Raw genomic sequence first — 17,988 nt, 5'->3', positions numbered from 1 at the left:
ACAAGCAAACCCCAAGCTGTCTCTGGTCTTTCTCAAAACACTGATCGCAGAAACACGTCCATTTCCCCGTGCTGTGTCAAATGCACCCTTACTCTGGAAAATTTCGTGTTAGACAGGTAGCGTGCATGGTGGTTAAGGATCTGGACTCTTGGCGCGCCTGGGTGGCTCAGTTGTTTGAGCGTCCAACTTTGGCTCAGGGCCCGATCTTGCAGTTCACGAGTTCAAGCCCCGTGTCGGGCTCTGTGCCGACAGCTCAGAGCCTGGAGCCTGCTTCCGATTCCGTGTCTCCCTCTCTCCCTGCCCCTTCCCCACTTGCACTCTGTCTCTCTCTCAAAAATCAATAAACATTAAAAAGGAAAAAAAAGAAAAGAATGTGGACTCTTCTTCCAGAGCCGGTGTGCAAACCTGAGCAAACTGGGTGACTTCCCTCAGCTTCAACGGACTTGCCTGTAAACTAAGGCTAAGGAGAACGTCTAGCCTCAGGGGGCGGTGGGGAGAATTGCAAGAGATAAGGCAGGTGAAGGATGCCACACGGTGTGGTCTGTGGCTCGTGACTGCAGCAGCCTCATACGCCTTTCCCATAGCTCTGGAGTTTAAACAGCCTCAAAATGTCAGTTTTTAGTATTGAAGTCCCTTCAGCTCACATTTGCCTATTTTTAAGGCAAATTCTCAGGAGCCTGTTCCAGACCGTAAGTCAGCAGAAGCCACAGCAGAAGGGGCCAGAGTGAGACCCCGGTCAGCACACGCACACAGCGTGAGTAGCGCCCGTCACGCCATCTGAGCGGCCGCCTCAGTGACTAAACACTCTAGCGGAGAAGTCACGGGTCTGTTAATGGCAACCGCCGATCCCTGGGTGCGGGGCTTACTTCCCGGGAACGGAAGGCAGGAGAGAGAGAGAGAGCCAGCCAGATCACTGCACACGCAGTCAAGCATGAGGAGTTTCAGGCATCTTAAAGACACAGTGTGCACCAATGTCAGCAGTTCAACACAAACCAATCACACCGTTCTTTTGTGTCAAAGACCCAGATGGGCTTGCCTTGGCATGAAGAAAGAATGGCTTCACTTAGACATTCTGAAGACCCAGAAAAGAAGGCGGGAGGGAGGAATCCTTACTGAGCATCCGGGATGCACCAGGCACTGCGGGAGGTGGTTTCAGATGCTATCTGAATCGTCGTGTGGATTCTGCAAGTAACCACTACCATTCCATGAAAAAGGAAACTGAGGCTCAGGGGGTCAAGGGACCCAATTGGACGTCTTGGATCTAGAAAGTGGCCTTTTTTCCACACTAGGCAACCCGGCTGGGCTAGAACTTCCAATTTCTATCAGAAAACACCGCTCACTGTAAAGGAAAACCCCAAGCTGCTACGAAGTGGAACCAACAGCCTGTGTTTCTCACACCCCCAGGGAAGATCTCACCTGGCCACGGGGCAGAGCGCTGCTCCCCAAGTGGTTAACCCGGGAGAAAGCAAGAGCAAGATGGGAACGAACGAGCACCAGGACAGACGTGCTCTGGAAGAGTCACCAGTGAAGGGACAGTAAGCCAGGGGGAGGTATGCAAATTCAGTGCTTTGCTCCTGTCTCACCCCCCACGCACGCACGCACACGCACGCACCCCGGGACGGGCCTAGGCTGGTCAGTGCTCGGGAGTCATTCAGGTAGTCCAGACACTGAAATGAGAAGCACGCCCAGGGGACACAAGGAGTCCAGGACTGCACTCAGTGGCGGAGGGGGGTGCTGCTGCCCACACGCCAGGGTGATGGGATGGGTTAGAAACACGGGCTCTGCAGTCTCCCTCTGGTGAGAACCTGCCTCTGCCACTCACCAGCTGGATAAGCATGGTGAAGGGAGAAGACCAGTCTGTGCCTCGGGCCGTTCACTAGTAAATGGGGACAGGAACAGGATCTTCCTCCCCAGGACCGCGCCGGGCACACAAGTAGGCGGCACTTGCTCCCGCTTTTATTACTATTATCGCTACAGCAACCTTAGGAAAACACAGCTTCTGAGGACCAAGGGTCATAGCCCATCACCCGGGCCAAAAATACCAGGAGATTGCCTGGGGGCTCAAATTCAATTTCAGGCACCTGCTGTGCGTTGGGCCCAGAACACATGAGGACGAAGACGGCAGGGTTCCTGCCCTGCAGAGGGTGGCGTCTGAGACAGAGGCTGGAGAGCGCAGGTGGGCCGTCTGCTGAGGTTTCAACACAAGCCCGGATTTCAGTTCTTACTGATTCTCCCTGGGCAATCTGCTAACCTCTCTGAGCCTCCGGCTCCTCATCTATAAAATGGGCACACTTCTAACGGCATGTCTAGACTAACCTGCTGAGAAGGACTACAGGAGTAAATGCAGGTAAGGTGTTCAGCTTCACCCCTAAACACGCTAAGTGCTCAGTGACTACAGAGAAAGAAGCTATGAGGCAGGGCTCTACCACCCACATGCACAATGCGGGGGAGCGGGGAGGCATGTGGGGCCAGGCGGCGTGGGGGGAGGGGGTACCGAGGGTGGCCCCAAAGCGGGACGCTAGAGGATACGCAGTTGTCGAGGCGGGAGGAAGGCACGGGCAGAGGCACCGAGGCGGGCAGGGGTGGTGGGAGGGCGGGACTGAAGGGGAAGACCAACTGCCAAAGGCTTCCAGGCCAAGCGATGGATATTGTAGTTTTCACTTTCTATGCATATTTGCTTTTATTCCGTAGGCATGACTCGAAGTTATTTCCATGGTGGATGTGGAAGACGGACTGGAGAGAAGATGGTCCGCAGGGGTAGTCCACATCTCCCGACTCTCCTGCCCCTGGGACAGCTGTCCTCGGCTGGCCCCACCTTCAGCCCCGCCCCTGCCTGCCAGCTTCCACCGCCCATCCGGTCACCCCTGTCACCTGTCAGGGAGGCAGCAGAGGGCCGTGGTTACAGACTCGCACCTTCTGTGCTCAACCCCCCACAGAACCTAGCTCTAGGACCTGAGGCAAGGGATCTGCGCTCTGGTTTTCTGATCAGTGAAGGGAAGAAAAAGAAGAGGGCACCCGCACGATGGGGTGGCCAAAAGGATCAGAACACAGCACGAACACTTGGCATAGAGCCTGACATGTTATCTGGATGGCTTTCCCATCTCTCTCCTGGCTCCAAGACTAACAGGATGGGATTACAAAAACGGCAGAATCTCCCCTGGTACCTTCTTTTTCACGCCCTAAGATAAGCCCACAGGATCTAAGGTTTCCCTTGCTAACTGCACAAGGTAACAAGGGCACGGACAATCACATACATGCATACAGAGGGCTCACGAACTTCAGGACACTGTAGAAATGTCCTCGGTTGAGAGAGTTCCAGAGCCACCATTAAATACCCAGGGTAGGGACCACCTCCCAAGCCCTTGGGCTGAGTTAGTGATGGGCTCGGTTAGGCCCCCAAAGTTCTTACAGACCCACAGATGGAAAGGGCTGGGGTAAACCGTGCACTTTTCTTGAGGGCTCTGAGCCAGGTGCTCAGCAGATACATCTCAGTCACTTTACTGGCCCCTCGCCAACCAGTGGCCAGCTGGTCACCCGTGCGGCCAGTCACGAGCTCACAAGTCCTTGCACTGGCCTCTGGGCTCTTGCAAGCCCAAAGAACCTGGCCAGGCCCTCCCCACATCTCTGGCACATCGACTGCCATCTGCCCCAGTCCGATTCCCCAGAATTCTCCCCCTGCCCCACTCCCCTTCCACTTGCCACCAGCCTCCCCCTCCCCTAGCACAGCCTGGACAGGCACGTTTTGCTGCTCAGGGAGGTTGACGGAACATTCCCTCATGGTCAGCAGGCTTCAGTACAAGTTCCCTCCTGGACAGCGGGAACGCGGCCTGGAATTATGCCACTGGGGTGTTTTACTCCTACTCTTTGAGGTTCTTGCCTTTAATCGCTTTTGCCATAAAGTGTCTGTTTCTTTCATTTATCAGAAATATTACTGAGAGTAATTACCCTTCATTTTTTAGCTAGCATCCTTGGATCAACTTTGTCACTTTTAACTTAAAGAGACCTTGCTATTTTTAACCGATTTAACTGGTTTTCCCCCAGCACCACTAATTTGCTAGGCTTTAAACTCGGCCCTGACAACCTTCTTCTATTCTTTTCATGTTTATGCTCACCTTTTATCCTTTCTGTGTTTCTGATCTTCGTTCTTTTTAATTCTACTCTCCTGGTTCCAAAACTCTTTTAAACCTTTATTTTATTGTGTGTTAATCCTTCTTGATATGGCTCATTTCTCTTTTTTCTTAGCTCGTATACTTGAATCCTACTAGAACTTTTTAAATGTCACCTTGTGCCATTTGAATGATCTTAAGTTTGCTGTACCCTGTTACAAGTGTTTGCTGGTTTTACTTTAATTTTTAACAGCTTTATTGAGCTACAATTCCTATTCCACTCCATTCACCGTGCGAAGCGTACAAGTCGGTGGTGATGTAGTGTATTCCCAGGTACGTGCACCTGTCAACCTGTCACCAGGCCGTTTTAGAACGTCCTCACTGCCTCAAACCTTGTAGCCGCTGGCACCCCTGTGTGGCCACCCCGTAGCCCTAAGCACTTACTAATCTCCTTCCGGATTCCCTATCCTGAACTTTCATCAAAATGGAATCACGCTGTAATGGCCTCTTGTGAATGGCTTCTTTCTTCATCGAATGGTTTTGCAGCCCTTGTTGAACATCAGCCGACCATCGATGTGTAGGTGTACCTCCGGACTGTCGGCTCTACTCCGTGGTCTCTATCTTTGTGCCGGTACCGTGTTGGCTTGATTATTGCTGCTTTGTAGTGGTTTTGAAATTGGGAAGTGTGAGTCTTCCCACAGTGTTTGATTCTTGTTTCCCAGGATTAACTTTCCGGGCACCTTGCAATTCCAGATGAACTTTGGATTAGCTTGGCAATGTTTACACATAGGTCAGCTGGGGTTCTGCTAATTCGGGGAGTGCAGCCATCTGAACTAGGCTACCTCTCCAGATCCGTGAACAAGGGAAGTTTTCCCTCTTGCTTAGATCTGAAATTTCGGTCAACCATGTTTTGTCATTCTCAGAGTATATATTTTTACGCTTGTTTTGCTTGAATGTATTCCCAAGTATTTTATTCTTTTTGATGCTGATGGGAGAACTGTTTTCTTGATTTCATTTTTGGGTTGCCTGTTATCAATGAATGGAAATACAACTGATTTTTGTATATTGATCTCGTGTCCCGCTGTCTTGTTGAACTTGTTCCTTATTTTTTAAGGGCCCTGGGTTAATAGCTATGGGAAGAGGCTACATCACGAACAGGGTGATACAGATGCTAGGGCCCCTCCCCCATCCTCTTCAATGCTGGACCCGCCTCGTCACCCAACCTGGAAAACCCGCTGACTGACTGCCTCCATCATTAGCCGCGGGGGGGGGGGGGGGGGGGGGGGGCAGGGGCGGGGCACGACTTCTGTCAACTGCTTCTAGTTGCCATTATTTTATGAAGGATCACGCCATTAACTTCTCTTTCTCTTCCCTTTTGTTCTCAGCCCAACTGAATAAATACAGTCTGACTAGTCCACTCTTGAAGACTATAATCCAAATTTGCAAAACAGATCAGTTCAGGGTGACTGTTTTCATTACCCAGACTCCCCCCACCCCACCCCGCCTTTCTGCAAAGCAGATCACTGCAGCTTACTGTAATGTATTTGAAGTATGTGAAATCCAAACTATTTACAGCTTTTAGAAACAACTCGTATATATCCAAGCACACCTGTAAATTTACACAAAGTAATCCATCATCTTTACTTATTAAGTCTTGTCTGCTCCCTAGTGACTTAGAGGGAAGGTTTATATTAATTCTGCAAAGTGGGATGACGCACAAGGCAAAAAAGACTAAAACTGTGCCTTCATCCCTTGTCTCCTGCCCAAGGAAAGTAACTGAAGTGGTACCTAATTAAATTAAATTTGCTAAGCATCTGCTTAGCCCTACTCTGTTCCAAGCAGACCCTGCATGGGTCTCAAGGATAGAAGGGATGTGAGGAGTGTGGTGGCTGCTCTCAAGAAGCTACTTAGTTTGGAAAAAAGTCACACAAACAACCAAATCACAGTGTGACAGAGGAAGTCAGGGGAACCCAGTCGATAAGCCTGAGCAGCAGAAGGTGGGTGACAAGCCCACCGGGGAGAGATGAGCCCCCTGGACAGTCAGAATGGGCTCACCGTGCTTGTGGGTGACAATCTAAAATTTCCAATCGTCATTGTCTTAGGTGCCTGCCCACTTAACCCTGCAGAAGGAGCCAAAGCCATCATTACCATCAGTACCCAGTCTCGGAAGCTTCTAGTCCCAGCACCAGGCCTCAAGAAAACCCCGACCACAGACACACCATCCAGGGTCAGGTCGATGACATACCAGAGTGAAGCTGGCTATGGGCTACATAGCAGGAAGCGGGGTGTCCTTGGGGAATGGGGCCTGACCCTTTACTATTAAAGAAATGCAGTTTCACGTTGCCTAATTTCATTTTTGCAGGCAAGTTGAAAGGCTGACTTTTTAGGTGCAATTTCTGATTTTTAAAAGACCGGTAACCTACCCAATGAAAACACATGCCATGAGCCAAGCAAAATACATTGCTACATGTGGCCGTTACCATTCTGTGGCCCCCGCTGTGTGTGCACGGTTTTCTGGCAGCCCCATGACACTCTAGAAAGTTGTATTATTATCTCCAGAAAACCCTGCTGAGGAAACTGAGGTACAGAGAGGTCAAAATTTGCTGAGAGTCACCCCAACAGGAAGTGACAAAATGAGAATTCTGACCCAGGGCTGCCTTACATCAAAGTTCACTCAGGTGTCTCAGTTGCAAGCGGCTGGCTTGAATTTCCAGGGACCTCAAGCCTGGGAGAAGCTTTGCTCCGTGGCTGCCCGCCCAGCAAGAAAGGTTATTTAAGGGCATTTCCTTCTTAGTTTCTCTACTTTAAAAATATAATCAATCCAGTCTGTTTATTTTTAATGTCTTCTTTGCAAGAAATCAGGAAATAAAGATGATTAAGGGCGCTTAGATGGCTGAGTCATTGAGTGTCTGAGCCTTGATTTTGGCTCAGATCATAATCCCAGGGTCATGGGATTCGGCCCTGAGTTGGACTCCATGCTGAGTATGGAGCCTGCTCAAGATTCTCTTTCTCTCGGGGCGCCTAGGTGGCTCAGCTGGTTGAGCATCTGACTCTTGATTTCAGCTCAGGTCATGATCTCATGGTTTGTGAGTTCGAGCCCCACATCGGGCTCAGTGCTGACGGCAATGAGCCTGCTCCAGATTCTCTCTGTCTCTCTGCCCCTCCCCTATTCGTGTTCTCTCTTTCTCAAAATTAAAATAAATTAATTAAAAAAAAAAAAAAGATTCTCTCTCTCTTGGGGCACCTGGGTGGCTTAGTCAGTTGAGCATCTGACTCTTGATTTAGGCTCAGGTCATGATCCCAGAGTCATGGGATCGAGCCCTGAGTCAGGCTCCATGCTGAGCCTGGAGCCTGCTTAATAAGATCCTTTCTCCCTCTACTCCTTTCCCCCCCGACTCGCATGCAGTTTCTCTCTCAAATTAAAAAGAGGGGGTGCACCTGAGTGGCTTAGTCGGTTAAGCGTCAGGCTCTTGATTTTGGCTCAGGTCATGATCTTGTGGTTTGTGAGATCGAGCCCCATGTTGGGCTCTGTGCTGACAGCATGGAGCCTGCATGGGATTCTCTCTCTTCCTCTCTGCCCCTCCCCCACGTGTGTATATGTGTGTGTGCACGCTCCTTCTCTCAAAATAAATAAACATTAAAAAAAAAAGATTCTCTTCCTCTGCCCCCTCCCCTGCTTACACTCTAAAATTAAAAAAAAAAAAAAAAAAAAAAGATAAACAGACCCACAGGCAAGGACTATTTTAAGCATTCAGATAATCCCACTTTGAGTCAAATGCACTTAAGCCTGGGACTTTTGTCCCTGCCACAGGACCCAGCAGTACTTCCCGGTGTTCTTCCTCCTGAAAAGGCTGATGCCGCCCACCCGTTCCCGAGAAGAGGGATGCCAGGCATCCAACCAGTCACGTGTGCACTCGGCACTGAAAGGACTCAAAAGGGAGGTGCCCTCTAGGAGCTTCCCCTACGCCCCTGGGGGCTCCTTCCCTGGTTTATTCACCTGTTGGATGATAATATCGGTGTGTTCCCATCTCCTCTCCCCATCTGAGACTTTTCTCAGATACAGGGAGCCAGTTAGGGTGGGCAGTGACTGATAGGTTGCCCACAAAGTCAAGCTTACAGGCCCCAACCTTTTTTTCTCATACACCTTTTGGTTTTCCTGGAATTAATAACTTCATTTTTTCCCACTGGCTTGGTTTTCTGTGTACCTGTCACTAATTCACACGCAGACTCTGCCGACATACAACCTTCTCTAAACACATTCACACCCACTGGGCAACTGATCCTTTGCGTGGACTTCCATCCCTCCTGGAGCCCCCTTCTCCTGCTCCCCTGTGGACGGACTGCCCTCGTGCCGGTCATGGTGACTTCCCTTCACCACCTTCCCATGTTTCTCCTGGTCTCCTCACTCCCTGGACCCCATTTTCCCCGCCTCTTGTTTCAGTCTGCTGTTTGACGGTGGGCATCCTCCTGCAGCTTCCTGAAAGGGAACATGGGAGACGAGCGGTTTCAGATTCCTGATTTTCACAGCACATCGATGCAAAAGCTGAATAAAGGAACTCCAGACTGAAAGTCCATTCCCTTCAGAAGGAAAGCACTGCTCCAAGGCCGCCCAGCTTCGGTGACTCCTGGGAAGTCTGACGTCTCCTCTCTGGAGGCTCTTTGGCTCTGGGTTTCTCAAGTTCCGGGATGGTGGGTGTTGGTGTGGGTTTCTGTTATGTTCTTCATGCTAGGCACCTGATAGGTCTCTTGCTCTAGAACCTCCGTGCTGCAGATCTAGGAGAATCCCTTGTGTCATTTCTCATCACCTCCTCCCCTCTCCTCCCCTGCCCACATTCCGTCTCCCCCACTGTGAGCCCATCGTGTGGGCTGTCGGACCTTCGAGGCTTAGCATCTTGTTTTCAACTGAGCTCTACTTCCCGCCTCTTTTGAGTTTCTGAGATCCTTCTCAACTTTATCTTACCACCTTCCCTCCCGCTAACTCTTTCATTGCGATAAGCGGATTTCTTCTATTTCCAACAGCTCTTTTTTATCTTCCGTCCGTCCCCCCTTTACAGCTTCTCGCTGTGTTTTCACGGATGCGACGTCTCCTCTCTGCAAGTCCTTCCAGGCTTTCCTCTGCTCCTCACTTTGTTCCTAGTTCCCCCACTTGTCTCTCTTACATTCCTGTTAGAGTTCTCAGATGTTCAGGGAAGTATTCAGTTGCTGCCTGGAGCCTGTGTTCTGGATGTCGTGCAGGGTGAGGAGGAGCAGGGGAGAGGCTGTCATGGTGTGGGGTTCCAGGAACGGTGAGCGGGCAGGGGCCCGCTGTGTTGCTGGGATACCCCTAGATTTCAGCATCTGGAGGACGTTTCTCGGACAGGTTGGTCTCTGCAGGAAAGCAGCCTCCAGCCTCTGGCCTAGGGGACGGTAAGTCTGGCCGCCAATGTTCAGGAGCCACATGGGGGGACCGCAGTGAGGGGACCCTCACCTTTTTGTGTCCCATTGCCAGCATGGCACCCTGTCCCCGGCTGGGTCTGCGAGCCCAGAGATGCTCTCATGCATCTTATCCTGAGATAAGCCCAGACTTGTGTGGGAAAGGACTTCTACCCCGGCCATGCAAAGTAAGGGAGGGGACCTGGGGAAGCGGCGGCTTCTTGCACACGCTGCCAACCAACCCCCTCGTCTCTGGCACCATCCAAACTTGTGCTCAAGGGTACCTGGGATCGCCACATTTTTAGTTAATTTCGGGTGCGGAGGCATCAATCCTTGGCTCTTGCCATACACAGGCATTCAGGTTCCCCAGGCTGCTCAGTCTGTTACCACGTGTTCATCTGCCTCGAGCACCAGAATACTGTTGACTCTGTGCTGTCATTCCTGCCCTAGCCTCTTTGTACCTGCTGGTTTATTCCTTTTCTATCCCTTGTTGTCACTAGGGAGGAGTTTGGGGAGAGTGCAGATACATGCGTATACTCCATCTATCATCTTTCACTGAAAGCTCTGACCCTCGGCTCTTTAAATGACTTCGGTTGGTCAGGAACAGCATGGTGTAAAAATCAAGGATAGAGAAAAATAAAGCACTAAGGAAGGTTTTTAAAGTTTTATAGTCTCTTGTCCTTAGTTTAATTCTCTTGGAAGGCTCAAATCCCACATCTGTCACTTATGATTGCTCAACCTTTTGTAAGTTACTAGCACCTCTTAAGTTTTATTTTCTTACACCTAAAAGGTGACCCTACCACCTACCTCGCAAGGGCTACAGAATGAGATCATGCAACACAGCTGAGGGACTTCCAAATGCTGGAATGAACAGTGGCTTAGCGTAAGAAGGAAAACACGAATTTGTTTTTGGACGCCACAGAGCAGAGATGTTGGAGGGACACTGACACGGGGATGGGTGTGGGCCCTTAGGGTTGCTTTCATCCAGCAAACATTTCCTGAGCACTTTTGCTACACGAGATCCTAGGTCAGGCACTGAGGAATGAAGACTCGACCAAATACGTGAAGTCCTCCCACCGCAAGGCCAAACGTAGTGACACAGAAAGGCTGGAGCTTGGAGGGGAGAAGAGAAAGCCGTCTGCGCTGCCAAGGGAACAGAGGCGGAGACTCTTTACCTTTCTTTGTCTTACAAGGTCCACACTCAGGGTGAATCTCTTGTAAGGGGAGAGACACCACCTTCGCGAGGCCAGCATTCAGCATGTACTGGTACAGCCGCTTAAACGTCCTTTCGCACAGCCCCTGCCAACACACAATTTAAGAGCTGCCATCAGATACGAGCACGGCGTTTGCGACCACTAAAGTCCTGTGAACGAACACAGGCTCAGGACCTGAGTTAACCGATTATCTTGAGCGACGAAACACTGGAGGGGCTAATGAGGAAAGACTCCAAGCTATGCTGTCAAGGGAACAGAAGAAGGTGTAGATGATTCTATAAATGGATACATAGGGGTGGGAGTGAGGCAGATGGGAGCAGAGCCAGGAGGCTTTTCGCTGTATACTTTTTCAGTGGTTTGGTTTTCTAACCAAGGAAGTGTATCATTAACACACACACACACACACACACACACACACACACACACACACACACACACACACACACCTCTCACAGGCAATGGAACAAACAGAAAAAAAGATTCAGGAGAAAGAAAATTGTAGTCTATCAGTGAAGTTTCCACAACATGAGGATGATCACGTGCGCCCCACCGCTCACAGCTCTGCAAGGCAACGTGCCCATAATGACCCTACATGTCCCCATCTGCAGGGGTTACTGATGTGCAGCCTCCAGTGCAGGCCATGCTTTTCCATCTGCATGTTTTTGAAAATAACTGATTTACTTGCCAACATTGGAAAGTGAGAGATCTCATACATATGCAGGTTTGTGTGTATATATATCATATAAACATATATAAACATATATATGTGTGTGTGTGTGTGTATATATATATATATATGTATATATACGAAGCAGGTTCTAGCTTCTCCTAGAAAAAAAATCCAGCAACAAATCCTAGGACTGGGGTTCCTCAGAGCAGCAGTCAGAGGGAGCCACGACAGGCAGGCCCATGCACGGTGGCCCCATCAGCCTCTGGTACATTGGAGTTGAAGGTCACCAGTTATGTGCTGTCTTCTCCTACAGTAGTTACCAGGAGGGTTACATATTTCTTGAATCCATACCGAGAGCAAAAACATTTTTTACACTCGGCCTGTTTCATTTGTTCATAAATCCATCCTGGCTGCGACGAGCATTGACTTGGCCACCCCTGGAGTCATGAGGCCAGTTCCGGCTGCTGTAGGCTGTGGGCTGAATGACAGGAGGCACTTACCACTAAGAGCCTTTAGTGGAGTCTTACGGGTTTCCTCTTACTCTCTGGGGGAGAGAGAGGGAGCGAAATGTCTGCGGGCTGCCGCCACCACATATGTGATCAACTCTCAGAGCAGCCAGTGCCCCAGCCCTCGGGCAGGAGGACATACGGCTATCAAGGAATTACAGATGACTCACATATGGCTCATCCGAAGCCACCGGCTTGTAAATGGGATCTCTTGTTAATCTAGCTGCGCCCTCGGCATCATGGAAAGACCCTACGGAAGCTCATCCATCAAACCCCAGCCCCTAACATAGGGTCCTACGTCCTGGACGATCCCAAGCGCGGGAGAGGATGATGGAGTCCTGCCCTCCGGGGGGTCTGCCATCAGGGTCTCGCACAATCGGCCCAGCAACAAGGGAAAGAGGCAGTGTGAGCCTCCCCCACTCCCCCCAAAGGACAGCATGCCTATTCATGACATCAACCTCACGTGTTGGCTAATTATTCACCAAATCCTGCTCCGCTTCCTCTGACCCTGTTTCCGGCTGCCGATGAGACATCACTAAGTCAAAGTCCCAGAAGACCGTCACACTCGGTAAATCCTAACGTCGAATTTGTCATGCGCCTCGTCCTCGTGCAAACGTGCAAACGTGTTCCTCCTTCTGAACTCCCTACTTTATTCAGAGACTCATTCCACAAATACTTACTGAGCGCCTACCATGGGCCAGGCAGCGTCCGCCTGGTGGGGCTTCAGCAGTGAACAAACAGGCACGGTCGCTGGTCCCCGGTTCCTGCTCTCGGGAGCCTGCCCTCCAGCCCCATCGGCTTCAATGAGGAGCCATTACTCAAGCCGGACAGCAAGACTCCTTCCCTTTCACTCACCTCCATGTCCTGGCCTCAGGCGCTCACTCCGCCCTGCTAGCTCCTCTCCAAAACATCTCCCTTCTAGCGGTCATCACCCCCGGCCAGAGTCAACAGCATCCACCTTGCCACTCACACCTCCAATCTCTCTTCCTCCGCCAGGTTCATTTCCTATAAACACTCTTCCCTCCTCGTAATTTCTCCGTCTCTGAATTGCCACCGGCGGTTTACGAGGCTGAAGGCCACAAACCAGCCCCTCAGCCCGGTGCTCTAGACCTTTCTTAGCGCTCCAGCCACACTGTCGTTCCTCCTGCCTGAGCACACTGCCGCCTGGCAACGGCTTGGTTACTGCGCCTCTAACAACCTGCTGGAGCCACCCTCCCGTGCCCGAGTTGCCATTTCTTGTCTGTCTACTTTGGGAACACTTCTTCACAGCCCAGCTCAGCTGCAACTTGCTCTATAAAGCCTCTCCCAGCTCCCTGAAGCAAGCGCGTCCTTGCAAGGCACCTTCGAGCCTGAGCATGTGTTCGCACGTCTGCCTCTCCAGTGAGACTGCTCCACGACAGTGGGAGACCTGTCATCCTCACTAATTTTTGTCATCGAAGTACAGGACACAGTCCTGACTCAAAGCAGACATCCACTAAAGTATCTGCTGGAGGAATAAGAGAACAGCGCCCTGTGACAGTCCACTCGTATCACTTAGTCCGCAGTGCTGACCTGGGACCCGACCTGCCCGGTCTCCGCACGCCCGAGTGACCCAGTAGGGCGGAGGGTTTCAATCACCGATGTCTGCTGGACAAGAAATATGAGGAACAATGTGGGCAGAGATTTGTTTATTAAATAGGGATTTTCTTCATTTCTACTAGGCTCTCTCAAGAGAAAGACGTATTTTTCTTTCATTTTCCACTCTTCATGGAGACTCAGATACCGAAAAATATTTCTTACCACAAACAGCAGTGCACATGTAATGACAAATGACAAGGGCCTGGTGTCTGAGAGGTGGCAGGAAGGAAGGGGCTGGCAGGGGTGGGTGGAGGGGCGGCTGGCCAGCACACAGCTGGCTCTAGCTGACTGCCATCAGGAGAGACTGCAGGCCCAGGCTTGACGGAACCTCTGATATGTCAAAGGAAGCAGGGAACTTAGATTTGTCTGTGAAATCTCAGTTAAAAAAAAAAAAAATGCCAGGTCAAATGTACTTTTAACAACATATAGGCCAAATCTGACCCCCAGGCCTCAGTTCCTAAGCTCTGCCTCAAAGAGACTTGGGCATGGGGGCCTGTGTGGCTCAGTCAGTTAAGCATCTGACTCCTGATTTCTGCTCAGGTCATGATCTCAGTCGGGAGTAGGAGATCGAGCTCTGTGTCGGGCATGGAACCTGCTTAAGATTCTCTCTCCCTCTGCCCTTCCTTGCTCGTGTGCTCTCTCTAACTCTAAATAAATAAATGAACAAATGAGGGGCTCGGGCGTAGAGGAGATCTAACAAAGAGAAGAGGCCCATTTCCCTCTATGACGGAATCAGAGATGAGGGCTCCACTCACCAATGCAGGAGGTGAGGAGCAAGGATTATTGTTTTTTGTTTTTTTTAATGTTTATTTATTTTGAAGGACAGGGAGGGGCAGAGAGAGGGAGAGAGAATCCCAAGCAGGCTCCAAGCTCAGCATGAAGCCCAACACGGGGCTCGATCCCACGAACCACGAGATTATGACCCGAGCTGAAATCCACAGTTGGATGTTTAACCTACTGAGCCACCCAGGCGCCCCAACCCTGATATTGATGATCAGATTCCAAATCACGGTCCTTTGTGGGCTAATCACTATGACCCAAACAGGCTGACTTTAAACTTCAGGTTGTAAGTTCCGCTGTCTAACCGGCAGGGCAATTTGTTTCTCTCCCCCGTCTAATGCTGGCTCCGCCGAACACTGTTCGAATCAGCCTGGGGGGCCACATGCCCCCTCCGTGCTTTCCTCCTCCCCCCACCTCTACCGCGGGGCCCAGAGACTAGGCCGGTGGGTAAGCACTTCTCTCCCCATGCCGTCACACTATCATTTCAGTATTAAACCAGTGTGATGGAATTAGAAGTGTGCTCACAGAAGCACCCCTAAGTGCCCAGGTCCACCATTCCACACGAACTTATACCGCAGGGCCTCGAGCAAACCCTGGGGAAAATGGGGGCCAGCCTAGGGCAGGAAGGCCTTCGATGAAGGCCTGGGCACTTTTTCCTTCTGTGGAACAAAGGAAGATCCCACTCACTTCAAGGTTAAGGACGGTTAAGTCTGTGAACAGGGCTGATTACAAGCCACCATCAAGGTACACTAAACAAAGATGTCCAGGCTGTGGCACAGTTCAGTCCAGCCCAGAGCACAGGCGGCCCCGGGCACTTACCAGCTCTTCTCTCAGCCTGCCCAGGGTCTCCATCTGGTTACTCCGTGTGCTCAGCACACCCGAGAGCTTCTCCATGAGGATGTCATATTTGCTCCTCCTATGAGAAACACAAAACAGCTTGTCTGGTCAAACCTATTGCTAAAGAGTGCCTCGCAAGCCTTCAGTGACCACATCCCAAACTACAGAACCTTCATCTTCGGTCTCGGCCACCATCCAGCCCACAATGCGCACTTGGTAGGGCAGAGACCGGCTCTGAGTGGCTCGGTCACATGGCCAAGGGCACCTAGGTAGTGGCCGTGTATAAACTAGACCTTTGGGCTGCAGCCGTAAGGATTCTTCAAAATACCTTATGTTTTTATAATAGCATCAAGTTTAGGAAGGACCTTAGGTATTTCTATATAAATCGCTTGGTGAAGGAGGGGATTATTTCATAAAGAAGTGAAACAGGTTTTCTAAACTTCAGACTCAAGACACGAACGTAGGTCCTTGCCCACATCCAGCGCTCTGTTCGCTATATCATGATGCCTCTGATTCTGAAGGCTGGCCTCTACTCTGACTTCACTGGCCTGATCAAGCCCAACCCCCAACTCATTTTTATTGTGTAGAATCATAAATGACTGCCTCCAAGCTAATGGCCACCAAGGAAGCTATGAAAGAGAGTGGAGGGCTCCCAACCATGTGTGCCTGGGGAGGCTGGGGGCAGGGTGTAGCTGGGAAGGTGACCTTGACTTTAACTGGTCACAAGCTCAGGGTCACGGAGGGCTTATGTATGGGATACAGAGTCTGCACCCACTTCTCCACTTCGACTGCCTCTCAACACATGAAAGGATAAAGGAAGGCACAGATATTTACTGCATGTGAATTAATACCAAGCACTGAGTCATGGCCATTTTCTAGGAGAAGAAACCGTGGTTCAGAGAGGACAAGTGCCTTTGCCCAAGTAAGGGGCAAAGATTTAAATACAGATCTTGACTTAGTCCACTGTTAATCTCTTCCACCCACAGCTGCCGCCTACACCAGGTAGGAGTCTAGTGATACTGTATTTAACTAGTGGAAAGTAAGACTAAATAAATAAAATGCGAACTGTCGAAGCATGATTCTCTCTCCAGTAGGATTTCTAAAATACAGGTTTGACGACAAATTTGGAATTTTGACAGGAATACAGTGATGTCATTACTCCTGGAAATCCTTAGTCAACAGTCTGCCTACATGTATATCAAGCACTTTCTTTGGGCCCAGGCCTGTGCTAGGCAGTGGACACTGTCGACTTTAAAACTTATACTTAATCCTGAGTGTTCACTCACCTCCCACTTGGAGAGCATGCCTGGCCACTGGTAATGGGCAAGGTCTCTGTCATTCGGCTAGGGGTGAGTCAAAGTCATTCCCCGTGGTCCAGGGAAAGGAAGGGCCTGCCTACTGCCTCTCAAGGATTCCGTGACATTGCCCGACTCCACTGTGGAGCACTGGTGGCCAGGCGCTCGGGGGCTCCCGCTTACTCACCCGAGGGCCACCTTTTCCAAGGCCTACTCCAGCTCGATCCTTCCCTACCCTGGTCTCTGGATGTCTCACCAAGGAGGCCATGAGGTGCCGGACGGCAGGCTGAGGCCTGTCTCAAGCGTGGTGGAACACTGCTTTCCCCCATTCCTATGCCAGGCAGTCACCCCAACAGGGAGCAGGAAGGAGTCAGAGACTCACTCCCAGAAACCCTCATCCTCAGAAGGGAATGTACACATCTCACCACCTTGCTATACTGGCTGGACCAGGACCCGTGGCTAAATAGCAACGTCATGCACGGTGATCACTCAGCACAACCTCCACATCTCACCGTCTAGGCTGATTATGAGAGTTGCGTGTTGGAAAAACATGCCAATTTTAAATCGGATACAATTCAATCTCAATTCTGTCACCAAAACAAATCTGATTTGACTGATTTGTTTTTATTTTTATACTCCCCCCCCAAATTTCACCAAAATGTTAACAGTCCCTATTGCTGGGCAATGGGGTTACAGGAATTTTTTTTCCTTCTTTTCAGTATAATCTCCAAATTTTCTAAATCAGCATGACTTATTTTCACAATCAAACATGGATAGTAAATCTCTTTTAAAAAGCTATAGTCTAGGGCACCTGGGTAGCTCAGTCAGTTAAGCGTCTGGCTCTTGACTTTGGTTCAGGTCATGATCTGATGGTTCATGAGTTCAGGCCCCGCGTCGGGCTCCTCACTGAGTGTGGAGTCTAAGATTCTCTCTTTCTCTCTCTCTGCCCACCCCCCGTCCCTCTCTCCCATTTGTGCTCATGTTCTCTCTCTCAAAATAAATAAAGTTAAAAAAAAAGAAAAAAAACCTATAGTCACGGACACCTGGGTGGCTCAGTTGGTTGAGCATCCAACCCTTGATTTTGCCTCAGATCATGGTCCCAGGGTTGTGGGATCGAACCCTATATTGGGGTCCACGCTCAGCGTGGAGCTTGCTTAAGGCTCTCTCCCTTGGGGCACCTGGGTGGCTCAGTCGGTCAAGCGTCCCGACTTTGGTTCAGGTCATGATCTGATGGTTCATAGTTCAAGCCCTGCTTCGGGCTCTGTGCTGACAGCTCAGAACCTGGAACCCGCTTCAGATTCCGTGGCTCCCTCTCCCTCTGCCCCTCCCCCACTCGTGCTCTTTCTATGTCTCTCAAAAAAAAATAAATAAATGTTTAAAAAAAAACTTAAAAGATTCTCTCCCTCCCTCTGCCCCTCCCCTGCTTGCGCATGTACGTGTGTGCTCGTCCTGTCTAAAATAAAAGCAAAACATAAATCAATAAAAGTAAAAAGCTACGGTCGTGCTGTGATTTAGCCTCCATGGTTTGTAAAGGCCTAACGCGCAGGGCAG

General features: G+C 50.4%; 1 protein-coding gene across 1 annotated transcript in view; it reads right to left on the bottom strand.

Annotated features, from left to right (window-relative positions):
• Positions 1-17,988, bottom strand: part of GTF3C1 (general transcription factor IIIC subunit 1) — a 75,108-nt gene that overhangs the window by 46,957 nt on the left and 10,163 nt on the right. Inside the window, exons 5-6 of the mRNA XM_086692621.1 lie at positions 15,125-15,221; positions 10,694-10,817 (exon numbers count right to left, since the gene is read on the bottom strand). Of these exons, the coding sequence (XP_086548747.1) occupies positions 10,694-10,817; positions 15,125-15,221 (221 nt within the window). The remainder of the gene's footprint in view (positions 1-10,693; positions 10,818-15,124; positions 15,222-17,988) is intronic.

Source organism: Puma concolor, chromosome E3 (genome assembly GCF_028749965.1).
Source record: "Puma concolor isolate L17-30 chromosome E3, mPumCon1.1.hap2, whole genome shotgun sequence".
NCBI classification, from domain to species: domain Eukaryota; kingdom Metazoa; phylum Chordata; class Mammalia; order Carnivora; family Felidae; genus Puma; species Puma concolor.
This window is presented reverse-complemented; position numbering and strand designations above follow the sequence as displayed.